The sequence below is a fragment of the Xiphophorus hellerii genome, chromosome 17 (genome assembly GCF_003331165.1).
Source record: "Xiphophorus hellerii strain 12219 chromosome 17, Xiphophorus_hellerii-4.1, whole genome shotgun sequence".
NCBI lineage: Eukaryota > Metazoa > Chordata > Actinopteri > Cyprinodontiformes > Poeciliidae > Xiphophorus > Xiphophorus hellerii.
The window spans coordinates 14,837,224-14,858,117 of record NC_045688.1 but is presented as its reverse complement, the minus strand read 5'-3'; the positions used below and the strand labels follow the sequence as shown (position 1 = coordinate 14,858,117).

Genomic DNA, 20,894 nt, shown 5'->3' with positions numbered 1-20,894 from the left:
AGTGCGTTGTTAGACAAAGAAACGCCTTGCTTAGATTGTACTACACCATTAAAGTCAAATTTAAATCCAAACTTTGACAAGGCCACTCCTCAGCCTTAAGTTGATTTTGAGCTCGCTGGTGTGCCTCTTTCTGCACAACCCAGAGACTAAGAGCACTTGGGCTGTTGTGCAAAGCTAAAAACTAGATGTTTTTGCGCTTCTATTCCCAGATATGCTTCTTCTGTGAAGGACGGTTCTCAGTACTTTGTGCTCCTCATCATCACCGACGGCGTTATCTCGGACATGGCCCAAACGAAGGAGTCGATTGTCAATGTGAGTAAGCTGGTCTGTAGCCGACACTTCTCCACCGGGAAAGTTCGAAACTCATTTAGAATCTAAAGCTCAGATTTCTAGCATAATTACCCTCAACAATGATTCTGCTTCGTAAACGTAATGAATGATACAATAAAATATAGTAAATATACTCCATATTAAACATTTTTTTAGAAAGCTATGGACTTTATTATAAAAATGGAGTTGATCAATGTGACACGAACTGGGTTTTTTTTAGTAATTACGTATAGATTGAGTAAAATGTCCACGAAGATTATTAGAAATCCTTGTAAAATGTTGTACAAACGCCTTTAAATAAATGTTTTTATTGCAGTAGCATCATCTCATCTTTTTAAAAAAAAAATAATAATAATTTAAGTTATTTTATTCAGTAGGAAAACATGACACATGAAGAAATAATTGGACTTTGCACAATAACATTGTCAAACCCAAGCAGAAACTTGGGTTTCATTTTCAAAAGAGTAGTTCTGGATAAAAACTTTAAAATGTCTACACGCTAGTGGCGACATACCAGCACCAGATACGTCAAGAAGAAGAAATCATATACGTCTGATATATCAGATTAGTTAAGTATCTGATCAGCAATAACTTCCACTCATATATTTAAAAGCATCAGTTGAATTCATTAGAAGTCGGCCATTAATTTTTTATTTTTTCATGTTTTTCTTTGGATCCCTCGGCTTCCTTTGGAGCATATTTCATCAGATTCAGACTTTAATTAAACCAACATCCACCACTGCCGTCTTGTTTTCTGGGTTATTTTCCCCGTCGCTCCTGATTACATACTCCACTCTCTGAATGACAGCTAAAAAACAAGTTGCTATTTTCTAATCAGCTTGTTTTGTGGATAATTATCAGCTTCTAACTTTACTGACAAAGAGACGTCAGAAAAATCACACATTATGGCGTTTATCGGTTATTTTTATCGTCCAGAAGCAAAAGTCGAACCGAAGAAGAAGGAAAGAAGCTGTCAAGAGAAATGATCTTCCTTTCTCTGCTTTGCCACTAAAGACATTATGTAACAAGAGAGCCTTTACTCTTCTCTTGTTTTTTTATTAGTTGCATATTCCTCTAACGGTGTGCTTTCCACCCTTTCCCTGTCCTCTCCATCACTGTCGACTCAAAGCGAGCTCCAGAGGAAAGAGTACAAACAAAGCGAAGGGGTTCCTGTGAAGCCAGCGACCCGAGCCTTTGAAAGAAACATGGGCTGTGAAGCGTAGAGAGCCGACGTAACGATAGAGAAAAACGCTTGGAAAGGACCAATATTAGGTGAAAAAGGAAAAGACAAACTACAGGCAATAGAGGCCTGTAGGTGAACGTTTACTGAGGGGAAACACACACACACACACACACACAAAAAAAAGACATCTAGATAGGATCATCTGTCTCTCTCTTCTGCCTGAAGTCAGATCATCACTCAGACACACTGAACTCTCACACACACACACACACACACCATTGATATCCTCCCTATAATACACCCTTCAAAGCTCTACCCACAAACACGACGTAAACTGGTGTCATTTGCAGGCTGTCGGTGAGGTCAGCCGCTCTTGTACACTTTCTTATCTGTAACACGAGTGACTGTGACGTCTCAACCCACACGGCACTACAGGCGGAGGGAGGCGCGCACCAAACACTCACACAGACCCCCGCTCAGACCGAGCGCGCAGCGCCACACATCAACGTGGCCTTTGTGTGTTTATTGGAAAATAAAATATACCATACGGATGACTGAACAATTTATCTAATTTAATCACATTTAGATTAAGTTCATTGTTTATTATGAACGTTTTCTTCAGAACATGGCTTGTTGCTTTTAGCTGGGACCCCACGTCATTTTTTTGTCAATTCATATTTCATTTTCAAGAATCAGCCGACTGTGAGGCAGTGACGCTAAGATAATTTTAGCCATGACAATCAGAAAGTAGGTCATGCGGTCAGTTTTGTTTTCAGCTTTAAGCATGCTGGGGTGAGGTAATTGTAGCGTGAGATCAAATAGTGTTGCTTAGCTGATGATCAAACTGTTTATTAGTCAGAGGTGTTATAATGCAACCCTGCGGTTATTTTATGGCTCCGTCTTTAAACCAGTTAAACTTGTACTTTTAACTTTTTCTTTTAACAGTAGCTGGTCTTTTAACACTTGATTTCTTTGTGTAATTGAAAAACACTTGAGGGATAAATATCCTGCTTTAACAAATGCAAAGTTTGGGAGACTCTTTTAATCGTCTATGGCTCTGCTTTTTTTTCCTCTCTGTGTTTTAGGCTTCATGTCTCCCAATGTCAATTATTATTGTGGGAGTCGGTCCAGCAGAATTTGATGGTAAGCTATACCTAATACGACAAAAACAAATAAGAAAGCTTTGGATACTTTTACATTTTTCAAGTTACACTCTTAGATTAGAGTTCAGCCTCCAGAATTGACTTGCTATGCCTTTATAATTTAGGTTTAACGCTTTGTCTTCTTCTCAGCCATGGTTGAGTTGGATGGCGATGAAGTCAGAATCTCATCCAGGGGAAGATTTGCAGAGAGAGACATTGTTCAGGTAATCAGTCCCTTTTCTCCACCTCAAATTTCATGACAGTTTCAAATCTGTGTCTAAGGTTGCAGCACAGTTTTGTTCTGTGGTTGGGGTCATTCTGGATTAAGGTTGTCATTAAATTGAGGTCATGTTTGTAGAAATGTCACTAAATATTGGCTTCAGTATCCATTTTATCCTCACTTCTTTGCTTCATTTTTCAGCGAAGTGCCTCTTCAGAAACTGTGATATTGTCCAAATTTATACTAAAACTCCAATGTGTTCAATGTGTTTTTATGTGTATAATTTGGTGATTATGCATCCTTGATATTTTCTGGAGTGTGTGTAAGGTATGCATTTTTTCCTGCTTCCCTCCCTTACTTTGTGACATAATCTGGCGCCCGTGGGTGCACCAGACTCTCACTGGAAAACCTTGACACAGACGCACACAAAGAGCCACCTCTTGGCCTTTTCTCATTAAAGTAGATGAATAGAGACCTTCAGCTCTACTCCCTGTCCTAATGTCATGTTTGAAAAAACCAAGAGAGCATTTTGGATTCTTTAGATTTGAACATTCATATTTTAAGCACTCATTTCTTTAACCCTATTTACAACCTCTTTCTTTTTGTCCATTCCTACCTATATCCATATCCCCCCTTTTTAGTGCTGCTGCGCTGGAAAACGTCACTAGTAATACCAGTCGGATTCATGCTATAACCCGGCACCGATGCAAAGAAAAGACGTTCAGTCAGACTGAGCCGTTTGTTCGACTGTGACCTTTATGCCACCATCATCATACCGCGCTGCCTGGCACCCTCCCATACAGCCACACAGATGCTCATTAGGCGGCTTTTTCATAAGCGGATACGCACACATACAGTGTCTTCGTACGGGGAAGAAGAAGAAGAAGAAGAAGAAGAAAAAACAACTTAGTTTCACCCTTGGAGTATTGCTCCAGCTCAGCCTGCAGAGTCTCATTATGAGCAAGTTATTAGCCCAAATGACATGGCAATAGGATCTTGTTACTGCAGGTGGAAACATCCAATAAAATAAAGGACTATTTTTTATCTGTGATTTGTTTTTTTGCTATTAATCATGTTTTAGACCATATAGTCAGTATATGTGCAGTCAGATCACAATGAAGACGTGTGGAGTTTCACCCCCCTTGTCATGAGGTGAAGTGACACTCGTGGTTAAATTATTGGATTTACACACATCTCCTCTTTGTATTTTGTGTAAAAATGTTTAAACATGTGTACAGCACCATAATAAAACAGACATACAATTTTGAACCTGAGGCATCGGCTGGAACTGCCATGACCTTTTTGTTTGTCTCTCCAAATGACTAAAATTAGACCCAAATCAAAATGATATGATTGACTTTTATTCATTTTTATTGCTTATTTTCCTGTTTCACATTTGCCGCCTGCTGTACACTAGAAAACTATGCTTTGAAATTATATTTGCCAGTCCTTTAGCAGAGAAGAAGATATTCTAAGGGCTTTGTGTGCATTGAAGTAGCCAGAGATGCTAAGAAATTTGAACTTGCGGTAACTCTGAGTTGCCATTTATGTCGTTGACAGTTTCTCCGAGTCTTTCCAGTAATTCTTTGTTCGTTTTTCCTTCCCAGTTTGTTCCATTCAGAGACTACATCGACAGAAGCGGGAACCACATTCTAAGCATGGCCCGGCTCGCGAAAGACGTCCTGGCCGAGATCCCGGACCAGTTCCTTTCCTACATGCGGACCCGGGGGATAAAGCCTTCGCCGGCGCCGCCTCCCTACACGCCGCCGGGGCAGCCCGTCCAAACCCAGATATAAGGAGCGGTAGAGAGTCAAAAGTCTTACAGTCAGGTGTTCTCCGAACTTAGCGCGCAAAATACTTCCGTCTCCTTAAAGCCGCTCTCTATGCTTTGCCGTCATGGATGGCCCGGGAGGGGGAAGAGGGTTTTCTCGCGGTCAGGAAGCTGCATGTCAGGCCCAAAAGGTGCTTCAGAAGGAAAACGCAGCAGGAGTCTGTTTACTTCCACTATCGAGCATTCCTGTAATTGTCTGGATTTTGATAGGATGTTTATTGTTTTTCTTCTATCGTGTGGGTGTGAGTGCGAGTGAAAACCTAGAATAGCTCCGGAGAGAGCCGATAGATTCAAACTGTGCGGAGAAAAGAGAAGCAAAAACGTGAAGAAGTTGATGATCTGGATTTTAGCCTGGAAAAAATGTGAAGAGAATGTCTCCAGACCAAAAAAAGAAGTCATTTAATCTTCTGTAAGAAAAAAAAGGAAATATGTATTTTCTCTTTCTCTTTTCTCTCTCTGACTCATTGTTTACAGTAAATGCTAGCGAGGATTTTTACTGTTGATACTTTTATATACATACAGTTTCACCATAAAGGTTGTAATCTTCTCCTGGCTTTATGTCAGGTAGCTGCAGTGCAGGTCCTGGTAGCCCTTCTGTACCGTACCGTGCTGTACCGTACTGGACTGTATTCTGGTGTTTGTATTAACCTTTTGCATGCGTGTAGCCTCAGTCAAGTGCATGCAGACAGTGACCCTGCACTACCTCTTTTCTCCATACTTGTGTTTGTGGGACGTAAATTCCTGTGTCTCACTTAAACTTCTCTTCCTTTGTGCCTCTCACTCTTTTAGTAGCTGTGTTTCCATCCAACTTATGCTTCTTTCCCGTGCTTTATTTATTTAATATTATAATTTTTTATTAAATTTCTTTAATTTTTGAAGTTCAAAAGGTTTGTTCTTATAATGGAAAGTTTTGTGCATCACTTTAACCCAGACGACACACACTTTGTTTGTTGAATACAACTCAAAAATGTTTGAATTACAATCCCATCGCCAGGCGTTTGATTAAATAGTCAAACGAATCAGTTGCGTTTTGTGCTAACAATATGCTAGCCTTCCATAATATTAGAAATGTACCACAACATCATAACGCTAGCTTTTCTATTTGATGCTAGCATTAAGATGTTTACAATGGATACTCATACAGGTAAAAAGATATAGGCTGATGTCAGATAGCCTCCAACATTAGCTGATTGTTTTGAGCTAGCCTACCGTCCGCAGCCAAACTGAACTGGACTGCTAGCATGTGTTTGATTCTTAAGTTGGTCGTACACACTGATGTATATATTGGTTACCTCTAGTCCAGGTTTTCAAAATTAATAAAGCGCTACAGCCTTGAACAGATTCCCTTTTACAGCAACTTGCCAACATCAGCTGACTCTTTTGTGAGCTAGCATAGCCAAGCTAAACAGAACTGCTAGCATTATAGATTTTTACTTTTCTCATATACGTAAGCAGATTTTTTTTTTTGGGTTTTCCCCAAGTCCAGTTTTTCCAAAATTAATCCAAATTTACGGCACTTGAAACACTTTTGAGCGACTCTAAATTTTATGTAGCATTATTGACTGTTGAATGGAAATGTAGCTACTGTCTTCATATTCAAGTCTCTTTTTTTTTTTTTTTTTTTTCCCTCCAAACTTCCTTGCTAATCATGGCCAAGGGGTTTCATGTCGTTGTGTCCTCACGCCACTTTCCTCCCGCCATGTTTTAACACCTCAGCAGCTGCTCTCAAACTAAATGCTGTTTGAGCAACAAGAGCCCAGTGGTCAAAAATGCATAGAAAATCTAAATTATCCCATTGTGTGCGTTTGGTTTTCGTTTTTCCTTTTGGTACTTTGTGGCGAGCATGTACGTGCGTTTTGCAGGTTTTTATTACACCTTATAGCTTTGATACAACTTTGTACACAAGTTTTAATATTTGTATTTGTATGTGCCATGGTCTGTGCGAGTCGTGATCCACCGACAACGTCCGTTGAATTAACACTGATGTCTTCTATTTTGGTTGCGAATGTGGGTTGGATGCGGTCCAATTTGTGCTGTCAGCGATGAATGAGAATAAAAGATTGAATGAAATAACGTAATAGCAGGTAAATTATAAAAAGGTTACCGAAGTAATATCTTTCCACACAGGTATAAAGTACTTAATATTACTAAAAGTTTTATTTATGAGCTTGATGAGTATCAACACAATGTTAAAATGAGAAATATAAGATAAAACTCCGAACAAAATATTTTTTTAATTGGATAAATTCAATCTTTTAGGCTTAATACAACTTAAATACAGAGTACATTGGGAAATTACCTATTCAAAAAGCAATTCCCCAATCAGACCTGCAACAGTTGCCTCTGAATCCCAAACTTATGGCATTTTCTCTCTCCCTCGTTCTCATGTGCGGTCACTGTAGCAGTCTGACTGAACCAACTGTGTGTTTGGTAGCTTAGCTACAGCTGCTGTGTTCAAAGCTTAGCTGGACACCTCATTAGGACAGCAGGTCAAAATGACCAGCTCATTACCGCATCAGATCCGGTGTAAAACAGAAGCACTAAACTGGAAACTGATCCTGCACTGTGGGGTTTACTACGGGCTGCATTGATTGGATGGGCAAATGTGTTTCTGATGTTCTCTCTGCGTAACTTCGACTACTGACTTGCCATGTAAAACTGTGCCGGGTAGAGTTCAGGTATTTTACTTATTATAAGTTCAACTCTAGTTTAAAAAGAAAGTGTCAGAGAAAGTTAGCCAGGACTGTAGAGCGGTAAGTGACCTGTTTCCTGACAGCCTGTCGGTGCTTCATTTCATTTGGAAAATTGAAATAAATTGTCTAGGTGATGCCGAGTAGGATGGTAGCGCTCTAATTTCCCCAAAGGTCGTATTCCAAACAATCGTGACCCTAAATGTAAGCCCTGGTATACATCTAAGTCAATAAAACAGGGATAAAAAGAATTGGCAGTGAGAATATTCTTTTTCCCAGTTGGTAACGACTGTTTTCATCTCTTCTAACGTTTAAAGTACAAACAAGCTTCAGAGATGACATTTTTAGGGATTTGTTTAGATATCTGAAGATCACCTCAAGATCTTTTACCTCTTTTATAACTGATCCAAACTTTGGAAAACCTGGAAAAAGGAATATATGCTGGCATTTTTTTTATATATATACAGATTTTAGGGGCCCCAGTGGCCTTTTATTGAATAGTGTAAACAAGAAATAGGGTGGAGAGAGAAGAGGAAGACATGGAGCAAATGGCCCAAGACTGGGAATTGAACCCAGGACAACTCCATCGATTAGTACCGCCGCTGCACTTGGTACACGTGTTCTACCAACTGAGCCACCCAGAACCCTGAATACACACTGCTTAAAGCGATTCATGTCCTAACCAACTAGTACAAGTTTTCACAAAATGTTTGGGCGTGACGAAATATCGACATTCCGAGGTTCCATTTCTGTTGCCAAGCAATCTAAATCATTTTATTATTATTTCATTAAATAATTAATTGGCCACTTGGTGGCACTCATGGACTCTATGGTACACAACCATACCAAGATGGTCAGGCAGCCACTAGTTAACATCACCACATGGTGTGTGATGTTTTAGTTAATTTGTTTTTACAAAGCCATGTATACAATCTCATGTGTAATTGACTACATTAATTATGTCCTTCCATAAATATTATGACCAGAAGCCTGACTTTAAATTTTAATTTAAAATTTGATATTTTGTAGATCTGAATGTTTTACACATCGACTGGTGATCAGGACGGAGATTTTTCTCAGCCCTGAGTTCACATGTGAAGCAAATCTCTTCGGCTTTTAGTTCCTTTTGCTTAATTTCTCATGCTGTCTTTGTCTTTGGGCCTATATATATATATATATATATATATATATATATACAGTATATATATATATATCGGTGGCACAGCTCATTAAATCTGCCTATTCATGAAGCCAGAAGTGTGTTTATGAAAGTGTGCGTATGCGTGCATGTAAATTACTCTGTGTGTGCGAGGCACATTTATAGGACTTTTTATATATATATATATATTATTATTATACCAAGTGAAGTGTTAACACAAGTAAGATTTTTGTTTACTACAGATATCCAAATAATATGTTGTATGCTTGTCATATCTTCTTAACGACGTGCACTACTATGTTTGCATGTACAGTTTTACAAGGGATGCACCAGTTCCTTTTGTTGAAGACCGAGTGTTTTGAAATCTACAGATTACCTACATGAAGGATTAACTGTACAAAATGGCCTTAAATCTTTCGCTGACTCTCTTGGAATTGTGCGATGCCTTCTTCAGAAAACTGTTTTATTGAAAACGATTTGATCCGTATCTACTTTGTGTCGGTGTTTCTATTGCTTTCTTGTGTTTTCTTTGCACAAAGTTCAGTTCTGGGATTTAAAAAAAAAAAAAAGAAAGTCTATAAATCTATATATCTTGTACTTTTTCTGAACCCGTGACTGATCAGATGAAGCATGGCGAAGTACTGATTGTCTGATAATACATAGATGACTATTTCTGTATTGAACTATGGATTTTTAAATAAATATTCATATTAAACTCGGCTTGCTTTGCCTTTCAGTAATCCGGAAGTGTTCAGTGAACATCTTTTGCCGTTTACCTGCCGTTATTGAAGTAACACGCACACATCGATGCAAAAGCACATCAATGGTGTAAGTTTGATTTGTTGTGGTTCAGTTTTGCAAAAAAATTCTCATCTTTTAAGAAATGCATACTTCATTTTTGCGATTTGATGCCCCGTCAGGCAATAACACACAAATATGGCGTTATTATCTGATGGGGGTTGATGAAGTTCTTCGAAGCTCAGCAAGTACTTCCACAGCCGCTGAGATTCATTTTCCCAATCCGAATTGTTTTTGTCATGTTTTTATGACGCCCCCGACTTCTGAGCGGTGGGAAGTCGTTTTGCTGGTTCCAGGATTTGAATTTGCTCATAAAGATGCCAAACTTTTTAAAATGTTGTAAATGATTTGGTTCATCGTAGACGAGGCTTACTCCTCCAAAGTTCAGCCAAGTTGGCTGGATTTCAGAGGACCTGTCGTTTACAGGGGAACCTGATCTCTGCATGCAAGATGAAACGTTTTGATAATCGGCCTCGAGATTTTAGAATTTGTTAAAGGAGTAATAATTTGTATTTTCCAGCCACATGGTGCCATTTTATAGCACAAACAAGTAACTGTTACCTTCAGTTGTAATGAAAATGCTGCCAAATGTGATTTAAAAGGAATGTGACTTTGTAATTAAATGCCTTGAAATTGGGTCTCTGTCTCTTTAAAAACTCCTGCTCTTTCTGAAACTCTGCCTTCAGGAAGTCGTCACAATATGGCTCCTCTGTTAACCCTTTAACAGAGTTTTTATCAGAGTTTCACTGAGAACTACCTCAAATAATGGCGCATAAATGCAATAAAACCCTAAAGCTGGATCCATCTCGTACACTGCACCGACACAGGAAACTTCTGGTGTCCCCTCAATGCCTTGGATCGCTGGCTCAGTGGCGAGATGCAATGAGAGAGGTTCCACTTGGCTCACTGCCGTGTCGGCGAGATGTTGTCTCCACCGACAGAGACAGATTGCTGGGGGAACATGGTCTCTATGGGGAAACACTGAAGCACATCAACGCCTTGGAGTTGGAGGCTGTGCAGTGGGCGCTGCAACACTTCCTCCCAGGCCTGCACGAAAGGCATGTCCTGGTGCGGTTAGACCATTATTTGGTGGTCTCTCATATCAACCATCAGGGAGGAACATGGTCCATAACGTTGCTGAGGCTGACCCTGGGCAGCCCCTCTTTTTGCCAGCCTGAGGGCAGCTCACTTTCCAGGGGTGCAGACTGGGCCAGATGATATTCTGTCTCGGGGACGACCACCACCTGGGAAGTGGAGGCTCCATCCGGAGGTAGTGGGGGTGACTTGGGAGAGGTACGGCAAAGCAGCTGTAGACCTATTTGCGTCCCAAGAGACGACACATTGCCCGCTTTGGTTCTCTCTGCCAGTCCCCTGGGCCAGGACGCACTGGCACACGACTGGCTGACAGTGCTGCTCTACGCATTTCTACCACTTCCCCTGATAGGCCCAACACTCCTGAGAGCATTTCAGGAGGGGCATCAGGTCCTACTAGTCCTCTTATGGCCTGGAGAACCTGGTTTCTACTGCTGATCAGGCTCTGTTGCAGTTCTCACAGGAAGGACGTTCTGCCACAGCGGGGGGGTCAGATCCTGCATCCCAATCCCAGTCGCCTCCAGCTCTGGGTTTGGCTGCTGACCACACACTGGTGTACACCGATACGTAGAAGGTTTTTAACAGCTGCTAGACATGAGGACCCTATACACGGTCCTATTTCTGTTATTTTAACCTTCCTTTAACCTTCCTTCTCAAGGTCAGTCTCCATCCACTCTGAAAGTTTATGTTGCTGCTATCTCTCGTTTGCATACGGTGGTGGGTAGAGAGACGTAGTAACTACGGTTCTATGAATCCCAGATGACCGCCAGAGCACTTGGTCCCTCGGAACCATCTTGTTTCAAGAGAAGATTAAGGGACTGAGTTGTCATTGACATGTGACTATACAGACTTACCGATGTCACCAGGGGTCACATGTGATCATGTTGGTATAAGATACTTAACCTGTGCATGCGCAAAAACGATCATTCAGTGCTTTAAGGACCGCCTCTGGCGGTCATCTAGGATTCATAGAACCGTAGTTAAAGTCGTAACTTTCGTTCCGCTGCGTCTGCCATAATAACAGATTGCTTGTCGGAGGACAGCTCTACTTCCACATGGGAGCGGAGCTGGCAGCATGTCAATTAGACCAAAGCTCTTCTTGTGATAGAAAGTGTGAATTTTCTTACAAACAGCAACAAGCTTTAACTCTACAAACATTTTCCGTCTGAAGGTGGAGTACAGAAAAAAAAAGAAAATTAGTCACTGCAAAAATATTTACTATATAATAAAGACAAAATCCAATGAGGTCTAAAAGATATCATTGAGATTAACTCTGCGTTGGTGTCCAACAGTCTGGTTCTGCTTGAACTTGTCTCACATTGACTCTGGTCTCAGTCTTATTCATTTCTAACAGATGCAGACATGTTCACACAGAAAGTCCCTCACACATTGTGACTCCATGACCAGGAATAACTTTCTATAGCTTTCTTTATGATCTGATGCTTGAGTGAAAAAGCTGCAGAGGTTGAACTGATCCTCTCTGAGTCTGGAGGAAGGAGTCATGTCCTCTCTTCATCTATCAGATCCTTCACTCAGACTCTCTCTGGTCAAACTGGGATCAGTGGAGTTCCTTCATGGATCTGTCGTCTCTCTGCAGAAAAAGAAAAACGGTCAGATAAACAAAGAGAGACAAAAGCACAGAAATTAAGAAACAAACCTTTAACTGTGAGCAGAACCGTTTTCTCTCTCTGAAGATTTCCGTTGTAGCTATAGACTAAACATTTGTACTCTCCACTGTCTCTCTCTGTGGGCCGTCTCAGACTCAGACTGAGGTCTCCAGTCTTCAGCAGGTCTTCATCCAGCCTGGTTCTGTTTAAGTAGAACCGGTTCTGCTTCTCCGGCTGGTCAGAGTTATTCTGATAAACATGGACTGTCACGTAGTTTCCTTTTCTCCACTCCAGTCCAGCGTCTCCAGGTAGATCAGGTGTTGTTCTGAACGGCAGCAGGACAGACTCCGCCCCCTCCTCCACCTCCACCTGGCAGTCTGAGAGAAGGTCAAGGTGAGTTTACATTTTCCTCCTGCATCCTCCCTCATTCTGACGCATGTTGAATGAAAACAGCAGACTGTAAAATACTATTATGGCAAAACTTTAAGCTTTAACTTTAAACTTTGTTTGGCCTTTAAAGTTAAGGTGTGGAAACTTTAGGTTTTGAGAGCTGCTGTTCACTCACTTATTGAGGAAGATTATTATTTTTGAACCATGCATGAACTCTGTTTTTCACAGAAACAGAATGTTAAACCAGACATTTGAGATGTTTTCTCTTTGTACATGGTGCTGATGTTGTATAAGAGGAGGTGAAACTGAATATATGGTGAAGAAGGTATAAAATAATTGATGTTCTTTGTTAGCTTCACTCTCAACCTCTGGGAACCTCTGGGGATCCGTTTTCAGCTTCTTGAATAAATTAATAAATTGGCAAAGTGCATCTTCTGCAAAATTATTGATTCTGTGTATCTAGCTAAAATTCTGTCTCATTTTAAATAGGAAAATGTTCATGACAGAACAGAAATATCAAATGTAATCCACTGACCTTTGACATTCAGCTGAACTTGTTTCTTCATCAGGACGACTCCGTTCCTGCTGGAGACTTTACAGGTATAGATCTCACTGTCTCCATCAGTGGGCCATCTCAGAGTCAGACTGAGGTCTCCAGTCCTCAGCGGTTCTTCATCCATCTTGGTTCTGGTTCTGTAGAACTGGCTCTGTTCTCCAGGCCGATCAGAACCGTTCTCATACACGTGGGCCTTCCTGTCTGGGCTCTTTATCCACTCCACTCTCGCATCTCCAGGCAGATGATCTGTGGTTCTGCAGGGCAGCAGGACCGACTCCATGTCAGAATCCACCGTAATCTGATGTTGACCTGAGAGGACAGCAGAGGACAAAGTGATCATTATAGTTAGCAGCTCATAAGAACGGGCCTGGTACCTCATACTCCCACAGCGGCCTCCCAGAACCCCCCAGGACCCGGCTGAGGGTATAGAGCTGGTCCAGTGTTCTGCAATCAGAACCAGAACCACACTGCTCTTCCTGAATCCGAGGTTTGACTATCCGATGGACCCTCACTGTTTCATCGCAGTGCAGTGCAGGGTTCGTCCTGTTCAGCATCTCCTCAGATCGATGAGATTTATTTTTTGGCTTGGCCCTGAGGCTGGTCCAGGGGTGGAGAGCTGCTGGGCTGCTGGTTGTCAGGTCCTTCGTTATTTTGAATCATCGGTCAGGTTCTCTTATTTCCAAATCTTGACCTCAACATTCACTTCAGGTTGATGAGGATTCGTTTCTATCACTTCAATTCTCTAGAGAAGCTTATCAAAGTGAACTGTGGTCCAACTTGTAACTCAGGAAATAAAGATAAAAAAATCCTAATGTCCTTAAATTTGAGGTAATCCAGTATTTGGGGTAGAGAATGTAAAAGTAACAAAAACCACAAACACATTTTTGAAATACAAAAATTATTGAAGGAACAACTGAGGAACCAAGAGAAGCTCAGACTCACTTTGTAAAACCCAACATTGGGTTTATGCATCATTGCAGTCCAACAGTATTTGGCCACCAGAACTTGAAGAAATTTACAGTTTAGCCCCAAATTATTCTTCACTTCATAAACCTAGAATTAAAGGAATCTAACCTGTGCTGCTTACTTTACCATTCATTACATTAGATCTACTTTGTCAAAATGAAACACGCATTGACCTTTGACCCTCTAACGCAGGGGTGGGCAACTCCAGGCCTCGAGGGCCGGTCTCCTGCAACTTTTAGATGCATCTCTACTTCAACACACCTGAGTCAAATAATGAGGTCATTAGCAGGACTCTGGAGAACTTGACTGCACTTAGGAGGTGATTCCGCTATTGGATTCAAGTGTGTTGGACCAGGGAGACACCTAAGAGTTGCAGGACACCGGCCCTCGAGGACCAGGATTGCCCACCCCTGCTCTAACGAGTCAATCAACACTACTGATCACAACCAATCGGCTTATAACAATAAATAACATTTTAACCTCTGACCTTTCACCAGAAGCTTTACTTGTTTCACCATCAGGATGACTCCGTCCCAGTTGGAGATGCTACAGGTGTAGAAGGTCTGGTCTCCAATTGTGGGATGTTTCAGAGTCAGACTGAGGTCTCCAGTCTCCAACAGGTTTTCATCCATCTTGGTTCTGGTTCTGTAGAACTGGTTCTGTTTTCTGGGCTGATCAGAACCGTTCTCATACACATGGACCTTTTTACTGTCTTTGTCCGTCCACTCCACTTTTGCATCTCCAGGCAGATTCTTTGTGGCTCTGCAGGGCAGCAGGACAGACTCTGCCCCTGATTCCACCACCACCTGTTGAACTGAGAGGACAAGATGAGCTGGACAGACAGACAGACAGATAGCAGCAGCTCTGAGGACATTTCCTGGAGGTAAAACATGTTTGCTTTCAGACTATAGCGGTTAAAACATCTTCTGTGATGTACACGGCATGTTTTAGATGTTTCTCTGCTTCAGCAGCAACTAATTTTCATTTTAGCTGATTAACAAGCTTTTGTTGAAGTGCAATCATCTGCAGTTCAGATGATTGTGAAGCTTAAAACCTCTTGATGTGTATTTTCTGAATTTCTCCAGCAGTCACTGGGTGACAGTCCAGTGACAGTCTTTCATTATTGGGGAGGGGGACAATAAACAGAAATTTCTTAAGCGTAATTTTGGGGGAGGGGAGGGTTGGAAAAGTTACAGTGAAATGTAACATGTGGTTTAAAATGTTTATAATGTGTTCAAGCTACATTCAATTAACAAAAATTAAATCAGATGTGTGTTTTTCTTAGTAAACTGTTGAGATCTATAGAAGTCCAACTAAAATTAAAATGTGTAGATATGAGTTTGGTTCAGTGTCACTGATCTAATCTCTGCTACACCTTTACAAAAATTTAAGGCTCTAAATAAAAACAAGTTTTAATGAGTGACTCCACTTAATTAAATTCCTCATAAATATTGATTTATTGTGGTGGCTGTCATTGGAAGTTATGTGTTATTTAAATTACAACTTAAGTTGCTTTATTTTAAAACCTTTTTTAAAATGATCTGGATGGCTGAGAACCAACAGATATGAATATCTGGGAAATATCATAACTTAAACTTAACGCTCAAAGCACCAGAGTTTTTAGACAAATATTCAGATTTAATTTTATGGTTTTAAAGGATCCACATTGAAGATGGTAAGAAGTAAGGCCAGCTTTATTTTTATTTTTTTTTTACTGTCAGCTGCTCTACAATAGCCCCTGTGCTCTCAGCCCCTCCCACTTAAAACTCCTCTCATTAATGAAAGAGTTAAAGGGCAAAATATAATTGAGATATTTGCTTCCTTCAACAAAAAAGCTAACTCTATCAAAGCAATGTAGCAGCTTTGATTTAAGGCACAATGAGGCAGTTTGTCATGATTCAGCCAAAGCAGTGAAATAACATGCGGTCTGATTGTTATTGTTAATATGTTTCTTCTGATTGAGCAGTGAAAATAAATAAAAGGTTTACATGTCTTTTGCTGTAATTATTTACTTACTGGAGGTTTTTTGTTTTTGCTGCTCTTGCTCCTCCCACACTGTTTTTTACTAAACTATTGTTCCAATAATGGCGGCGGGTCTCTTAGTTGTTCTACATGTCATTATTTTACGTTATCTCATATAAAATTATTGATATTTTTAAAAATGTGTATTTTAATCCAGGAAGTAATGGGATGTAAAGCATTTTAGAAATAAGGACAGGTTGAGCTGCATGTCTATATTTACATCTGCAGGTTGACCTTTAACCTGCATCAACAGCCAGGCTGCAGTAAATTTTAAATATCAAGTACCTACTGAACTCACTTCTGACATGGAGCTGAACTTGTTTCTTCATCAGGATCTTTCCATCCCTGTTGGAGGCGCTGCATGTGTAGATCTTACTGTCTTTATCAGTGGGCCATTTCAGAGTCAGACTGAGGTCTCCTGTTGTCAGTAAGTTTTCATCCATCCTGGTTCTGGTTCTGTAGAGGTTATGCTGTACTCCAGGCTGATCAGTACCATACTCATACACATAGACCTTCCAGTTTTTGCTGTTCGTCCACTCCACTCTAACATCTCTGGGCAGGAAAGCTGTGGTTCTGCAGGGCAGCAGGACCGACTCTGCCCCTGAATCCACCGTCACCTGTTGAACTGAGAGACAACAGAGGAGTCAGAAATGGTTGATTAATAAATGGTTATAAATGCTGAGCGAAAGACATTTCCTGGACCAGTTAAAACACATTTTCTGTTGCTTTGCTTTACGTTTAGAAATTCATGTTTCACTATTTTCTTCCTCTGGTGTGGTAAGCAGTTGCTAGCTTAGCTTTAGCTACTATTGTTATGTTCTATCCAGTTGTTTCTCCATCTCAGGTGAAAATCCTGTTAGCTACCAAATATTAATGTATTTTTATCATTAATAGAGCAGAATAAGAATAATTCTACATTTATCTTTAGTACAGTTGCTAAGTCTACAGAGTCAGAGCTCTGTTGATCCACTGATCATCCTTTCTCTCGGCAGAAATGACTTCATGAGATTCTTCTTGAACCAACAGTAGCAGCACATGCAGCAGCATGAAGAACTGCGTTTACAACTAATGTTAAGGGATGATGATGAAGACAGTGATAGGAGTTCACCCTACAATCGGTGGGTTGCCAGTTCGATTCCCACTCTGTTGCTGTCCTTGGGCGAGACACTTCACTTGGATCCTCTAAAGAAACGTATCTATCGAAGAGTTGAGACAGACTCTTCACGGTTCCACACTCCAGGTAGAAGAGCTACTGGGATTCAAGTACACCCTGACATAGAGGTCTTCGCACTTTATGACCTACAAACTACACATGAGCATCCTGGGTGTAAAGAACTGACTGTCTGCTCCATCATGAGTTTGGAGCTGGACTTCCAGACTTTATGCCCTTCAGCACCAGAATCTTAAAAGGCCTCTCTACTCCGACACAACAGGTTTAAATCAAAAGGCAAGTAAGGCTTTTCTGAGTTATTTATTAAATGGTTTTTATATCATCTTAAAAATTAAAAATAAGTGCTATGAACAAGAAATAACAAGTGAAGACTTTAACCTTTTTTTTTAAAAGGAAGAAGACGAGGACCAAGAACTGGATCTCTTCCAGCTGCTAAAGAGATTCTAACAAGGCATCTGATATTAGCATCTGAAGGCATTTTGTAGAAGTTCAAACTTACCTGGTATGAAATAGAGGCGGAAATAAAATAGAGCACCTCCAGTTAATCCAAGAACCACGAGAACCACCAACAAAACTGTGACCCAGATGGGTGTACCCTCTGTGGAGAAGCAGAGACAACATAACCTGGAGATAGAGCTTTGACCTCTGACCTTTACCTGCAGATTGTTAGAGAAAACCTTTTCTGTAACGCTGTTGTGCACGGAAAAAGTTATGGCACAGATTCAGCTGTAACTGGGAAAGAATGTTTGCAGAGACCGACTGGAGCCGAAAGTGAATTTCTGTTTGGTCAGATAAGGAAGCAACTTGACTGAGTGTTAGTTGAGCTTCTTGAGATGAAGGAAGATGTTTTCGATTCCAGGAAAATCCAATACACATATAGTATGAATTGTGCCAGGATAATTGAGTAAATGGGAGGAAATGATGCCACACCAATATACACATCAACAGAGAGGAAATCCTATAAAAAGTGATGTATTCAGCAAAAGTTGGCAGATTTTAGATATTTGTAAAGCTGAGACTCAATGATTAATAAGATTTGCAGATGTGAATAAATTTCTCCATGTTTTGGCCGTAGCAGTAAGGAATCTGAGACCTGTGAGTTATTTATATACATATTCTGTGAGTTAGTCACTTTTGTTCCTCTATAAGCTCAGACGTTGTACCTGGAGCCAGTGGAACCAGTTCTAGAACCACTTTCTGTCTCAGGATGTCTTTGTCTCTGTAGACGGTGCAGACGTAGCGTCCGCTGTCTCTGGCTGTGGGGTTTCTCAGGGTCAGGCTGACGTCTCCGGTTCTCAGCAGGTCTTCATTCATGGCAGTGCGGCCGCGATAATGCTCGTCCCTTTCTGCATTCCGTGCGCTTGTGTTTGGATACGCAAGGACAAACATAAATTCTGGTTCTGATCGGGTCCACTCCACTCTGGTGTCTTTGGGTAAACCAGCAGATGTTTTGCAGGGCAAGACGACAAACTCTGCATCTCTACTCGCCTTCACCTTCACCTGGACATCTGGAGAGACATCGATGTGTTCATGTTGAGTTTTCTTTGCTCTGTATTTAAAGGTTCTCTGTCACACATGGCATCTGATGGCCTTCTTCTTGATTCACCACTCTGTGCATCATTCTTTAAATGTTTGGATATTAACATGTACGAAATAACTGACCTTTGACATTGAGCTGAACCTCTGTCAGCTTTAGCGTCTTTACTCCATCAGTGATGCTGCAGATGTAGTTTCCACTGTCAGTCAGTTGAGGCTTTCTGAAGGTGAGGCTGTAGTTTCCAGTTTCCAGAGCATCAGGACTCATTGATGTTCTTCCTCTGTAGATCTGGTTCTGTTGTTCTGGATCGCTGCCTTCTTGTCGAAAGAGGAAAACTTTGGAGTTGTGATCATTACGAGTCCAGATAACGAAGGGATCTTCAGGAATTACTCCCCCATAAAGGCAGGGCAGCAGGACAGACTGCGTCTCCTCAAACACCTCAATCACTGCAGCCTGGATCCTTAAGGACGCTAACGGCACACACACATTTAAATCACACCGTCAGACATTTAAATAATTCCACAATCACTGGAATGCAGCTGCTGCTAAGAAAGGAACAACCAGTTATTAGTTTCTCCTTCGCAAACATCTTTACTTTAATTTTAAAATCTGCTTCATCTGTGAGATTTCAGCTCGACGTGAAAAATTAGGACGTCAAGATGGAAGCAAACACTTCTGAACAGTTGGTGTCCAGGATGTGGGGGGTCTGCAGAGATGTTAGTGACCCATCGCCTGACCCTAGACCAGTTCTGGTCATCGTTGTGGTTCACTGGGACCTGTTGGTGAACGGGTCATGGCATTCTGCTAGCCTGAAGGTTTGAGCCATTTGAAGTGTTTCAGGTTCCATTTCTGAGTTTCAGCTCAGAAATGAGCTGAAACTCAGAAATGATCCTCACCGAGGCCCAGAGAGTCCAACCTGCTGATCAGAGGAAGCTGGTCTTACCGTACAGGAGGATCCCAAATATCACCAACGTCTTCATCTTCCTCTCACAGAGCAATAATGTCACACTTCTCCTCTACAGAAACTACTGATGAGCTCTGAGAAAATGTTTAGTTTCATATTCGGTAAACTGGTAAAAGTCAATGTAAGGTCAAAGTGAAGACACACCTATTTTGTTCCATGCAGGTCATGTGATCATGTTGTTTTTAATACATTGTTCAACGTGTTCATTCAGTCAGCAGAAACAAAAACACTCAGCTGAAAACTGAACTTTCAGTTGTTTGTTTATGAAGATCACTGAAACAAATATATATTAAGACGGAATCTATTCTACCCACATCTATGTGTGAACCAGGTTTTGGTAAGAATGAGACGTTCTGCTGTTTCCACCTGTTAGCTGCTGATGATCCTCAGATAAAACCAAGCTCTCCTGATCGTCTTCATTCCTTCATGGTTGGTTGAACTCCGTCCATCAGCAGCTTTGTCTCTTCCTCATGTCTGCAACTGAAAGATAAAAACAGCTCTGAGTCAGAATGTTGCTCAGGAAAACACCAAGCCCTAAAAACAAATCTGCTTTCTGTTTCACCGTTTCTGTTGAATATTTTAACCTGAGCATCTCTGCTGACTTTAACAGCTGAACTGCAGATGGATCCACACCAAAACTAACTTCCTGCCACCCTGTCATTCTGACACGCAAGAGTGAAGAAAGTTTCCCGATACACCTGACGGACACACACACACAGAGTCGTGTTTTTGGAACTTGTGGAGACTTCACATTGACTTCCATTCATTTTTTACAGCCTAACCCTTAACATAGCCCTAACCCTACACCTAGCCATCACAGACCTAACTAATCCTTAACCCCAAAACAGAATTTCCCCTCATGGGGACCAAGAAAATGTCCCCACACACAGAAGTGGTCCCCACAACTCCATATTAGACAGAAATAGGTTCCCATAAGGATATAAAAACCTGGTAAACATACAAAACCTGTTAAAAGTTAAACTAGTAAAGAACAAAACTAATCAATCAACATAACTACAACACCCAGTGAAAGAAATAGAAAAAAAGACCAATTCAGGCAAAAACTTCCTCACTGCTTCTGCTCTTTCAGTCACACGCCCCTCACATAAATAATATTAATAATAATTAGCTGCTGTATGAGATGCTTCCTGACAGACATGCAGTCACAGAAACTCCACCGTTTTCATCTCTGTGAGGAAGGTGAGTTAAAACCTTCTCCGAGTTTCTTTCATTAAC

At 41.0% G+C, this 20,894-nt stretch overlaps 2 protein-coding genes across 3 annotated transcripts in view; one reads left to right on the top strand and one right to left on the bottom strand.

Moving 5' to 3' along the window:
- The window catches only part of LOC116736683 (copine-8), an 87,506-nt gene extending 77,517 nt beyond the window's left edge, over nucleotides 1-9,989 (top strand). Inside the window, exons 17-20 of the mRNA XM_032589313.1 lie at nucleotides 210-312; nucleotides 2,599-2,656; nucleotides 2,806-2,879; nucleotides 4,483-9,989. Of these exons, the coding sequence (XP_032445204.1) occupies nucleotides 210-312; nucleotides 2,599-2,656; nucleotides 2,806-2,879; nucleotides 4,483-4,671 (424 nt within the window). The 3' untranslated portion in view covers nucleotides 4,672-9,989. The remainder of the gene's footprint in view (nucleotides 1-209; nucleotides 313-2,598; nucleotides 2,657-2,805; nucleotides 2,880-4,482) is intronic.
- Nucleotides 9,990-11,646: 1,657 nt separating this feature from the next.
- On the bottom strand, nucleotides 11,647-19,919 carry LOC116736883 (uncharacterized). Of its 2 annotated transcripts, XM_032589742.1 has the most exons (9): nucleotides 19,638-19,898; nucleotides 18,820-19,164; nucleotides 18,321-18,665; nucleotides 17,657-17,755; nucleotides 16,285-16,611; nucleotides 14,452-14,778; nucleotides 12,978-13,307; nucleotides 12,103-12,429; nucleotides 11,647-12,036 (listed from the first exon to the last, which is right to left on the bottom strand). In XM_032589742.1, exons 1-9 carry the CDS (start codon nucleotides 19,672-19,674, stop codon nucleotides 11,993-11,995), a joined length of 2,181 nt encoding a protein of 726 aa, XP_032445633.1. In that variant the 5' UTR covers nucleotides 19,675-19,898; the 3' UTR covers nucleotides 11,647-11,992. The 2 variants fall into 2 exon arrangements, with proteins under 2 accessions (XP_032445633.1, XP_032445634.1); XM_032589743.1 differs by lacking the exon at nucleotides 11,647-12,036 and having other exon boundaries at nucleotides 12,209-12,429; nucleotides 12,974-13,307; nucleotides 19,638-19,919.
- Between the last annotated feature and the right edge of the window lie 975 nt (nucleotides 19,920-20,894).

Coding starts and splice junctions, on each gene's coding strand:
- LOC116736883 (XM_032589742.1), bottom strand. CDS start 19,674: ATGAAGACGTTGGTGATATTTGGGATCCTCCTGTACG. Junction 14,779..16,284: donor AGTTCAGCTCCATGTCAGAA/GTGAGTTCAGTA, acceptor TTGTCCTCTCAG/TTCAACAGGTGGTGGTGGAA. Junction 13,308..14,451: donor AGTAAAGCTTCTGGTGAAAG/GTCAGAGGTTAA, acceptor CTGTCCTCTCAG/GTCAACATCAGATTACGGTG.